The sequence below is a fragment of the Vombatus ursinus genome, unplaced genomic scaffold (assembly GCF_900497805.2).
Source record: "Vombatus ursinus unplaced genomic scaffold, bare-nosed wombat genome assembly UNPS02015397.1, whole genome shotgun sequence".
Taxonomy (NCBI): Eukaryota; Metazoa; Chordata; class Mammalia; order Diprotodontia; family Vombatidae; genus Vombatus; species Vombatus ursinus.
The window spans coordinates 457,588-458,916 of NW_020955175.1; the positions used below are offsets into that span (position 1 = coordinate 457,588).

Sequence of the window (1,329 nt, forward strand, 5' to 3'; positions counted from 1 at the left end):
CAAGATTGTAGATTGTGAACAAACTAAGCCTCTGTTTTACCATTTGAGGAAAAAATCATTTGCCATACTGACTCTGCTTGCCTTCCTAATCCTTCATTGCTATGTCAACTCTTAACACATCTGAGGTCCAGATATCCACCTTCCAACTAATTGGGATCCCAGGCCTGGAGCAAGTCCATATCTGGATATCCATCCCCATCTGCCTCATATATATTATTGCCACTGTGGGCAATTGTACCATCCTTATTCTAATCCAAACAGAGCCCTCACTCCATGAGCCTATGTACTATTTTCTCTCTATGCTGGCCTTTTCTGACCTTGGGCTGTCCCTCTCTTCCTTACCTACCATGTTGAGAATTTTCTTATTCAATGCTACAGAAATCTCCATTGATGCCTGTATTGCCCAAGAGTTCTTCATCCATGCCTTCACTGCCATGGAATCTTCAGTGCTGCTCATAATGTCTCTTGACCGTTTCATAGCCATCCATGAGCCCTTAAGATATAGTTCTATCCTCACCACTAGTAGAATCATCAAAATTGGTTTGATCTTTGCCATCAGATGTCTTATACTCATACTCCCATTTCCTATCACACTGCAGAGACTGACATATTGTAATAGAAACCTCCTCTCTCATTCCTATTGTCTCCACCAGGATGTTATGAGACTGGCCTGCTCTGATAACAGGGTCAATGTTATCTATGGGTTTTTTGTTGCTCTCATAGGCATGTTGGACTTAGCAATGATTTCAATGTCCTACATACTGATTCTGAAGACAGTTTTGGGCATTGCATCTCATCAAGAGTGATTAAAAGCCTTCAACACCTGCATTTCCCATATTTGTGCTGTACTCATTTTCTACATGCCCATTGTCACCCTGGCTATTGTCCACCGCTTTGCCAAACATGGCTCTCCATTTATTAGGATACTGATTGCTGATATCTATGTTTTGATTCCTCCACTGATGAACCCTATTGTATACTGTGTGAAGACTCATCAAATCCGGGAGAAGATCATGGGAAAACTGTGTCTGAAGAAGGCCTGATGAGTGACTACAGTGATTTTTTTTTTGTTTAGAGTTTTTTGGTTTGTTTTTTTACTTTCACACATAATAAAGGATATGAGCTTATCTGATTCCCCACAAATGGACCAGGATGGACAAGCCTTAGAATTAATTTCAGGTCTAGAATGAAATGAAAATCAGTGGAAAATGAATTTTCCTCAGAATTTTGAATTATTTGTTAGCACTCAACATTTTCACTCTTTCTAGCTTTTCTTCTATTTTTCAGTTTCTGTGAGTCCTTTCTTCTTTCCTCTTTTCCTGGAACATT

General features: G+C 39.7%; 1 protein-coding gene across 1 annotated transcript; it reads left to right on the top strand.

Annotated features, from left to right (window-relative positions):
• The first annotated feature begins 101 nt into the window (after positions 1-101).
• Positions 102-1,043, top strand: LOC114032076 (olfactory receptor 51A7-like). The gene is given in 1 exon segment (XM_027847279.1): positions 102-1,043. A coding segment is annotated over 1 exon segment (942 nt).
• Positions 1,044-1,329: the final 286 nt, after the last annotated feature.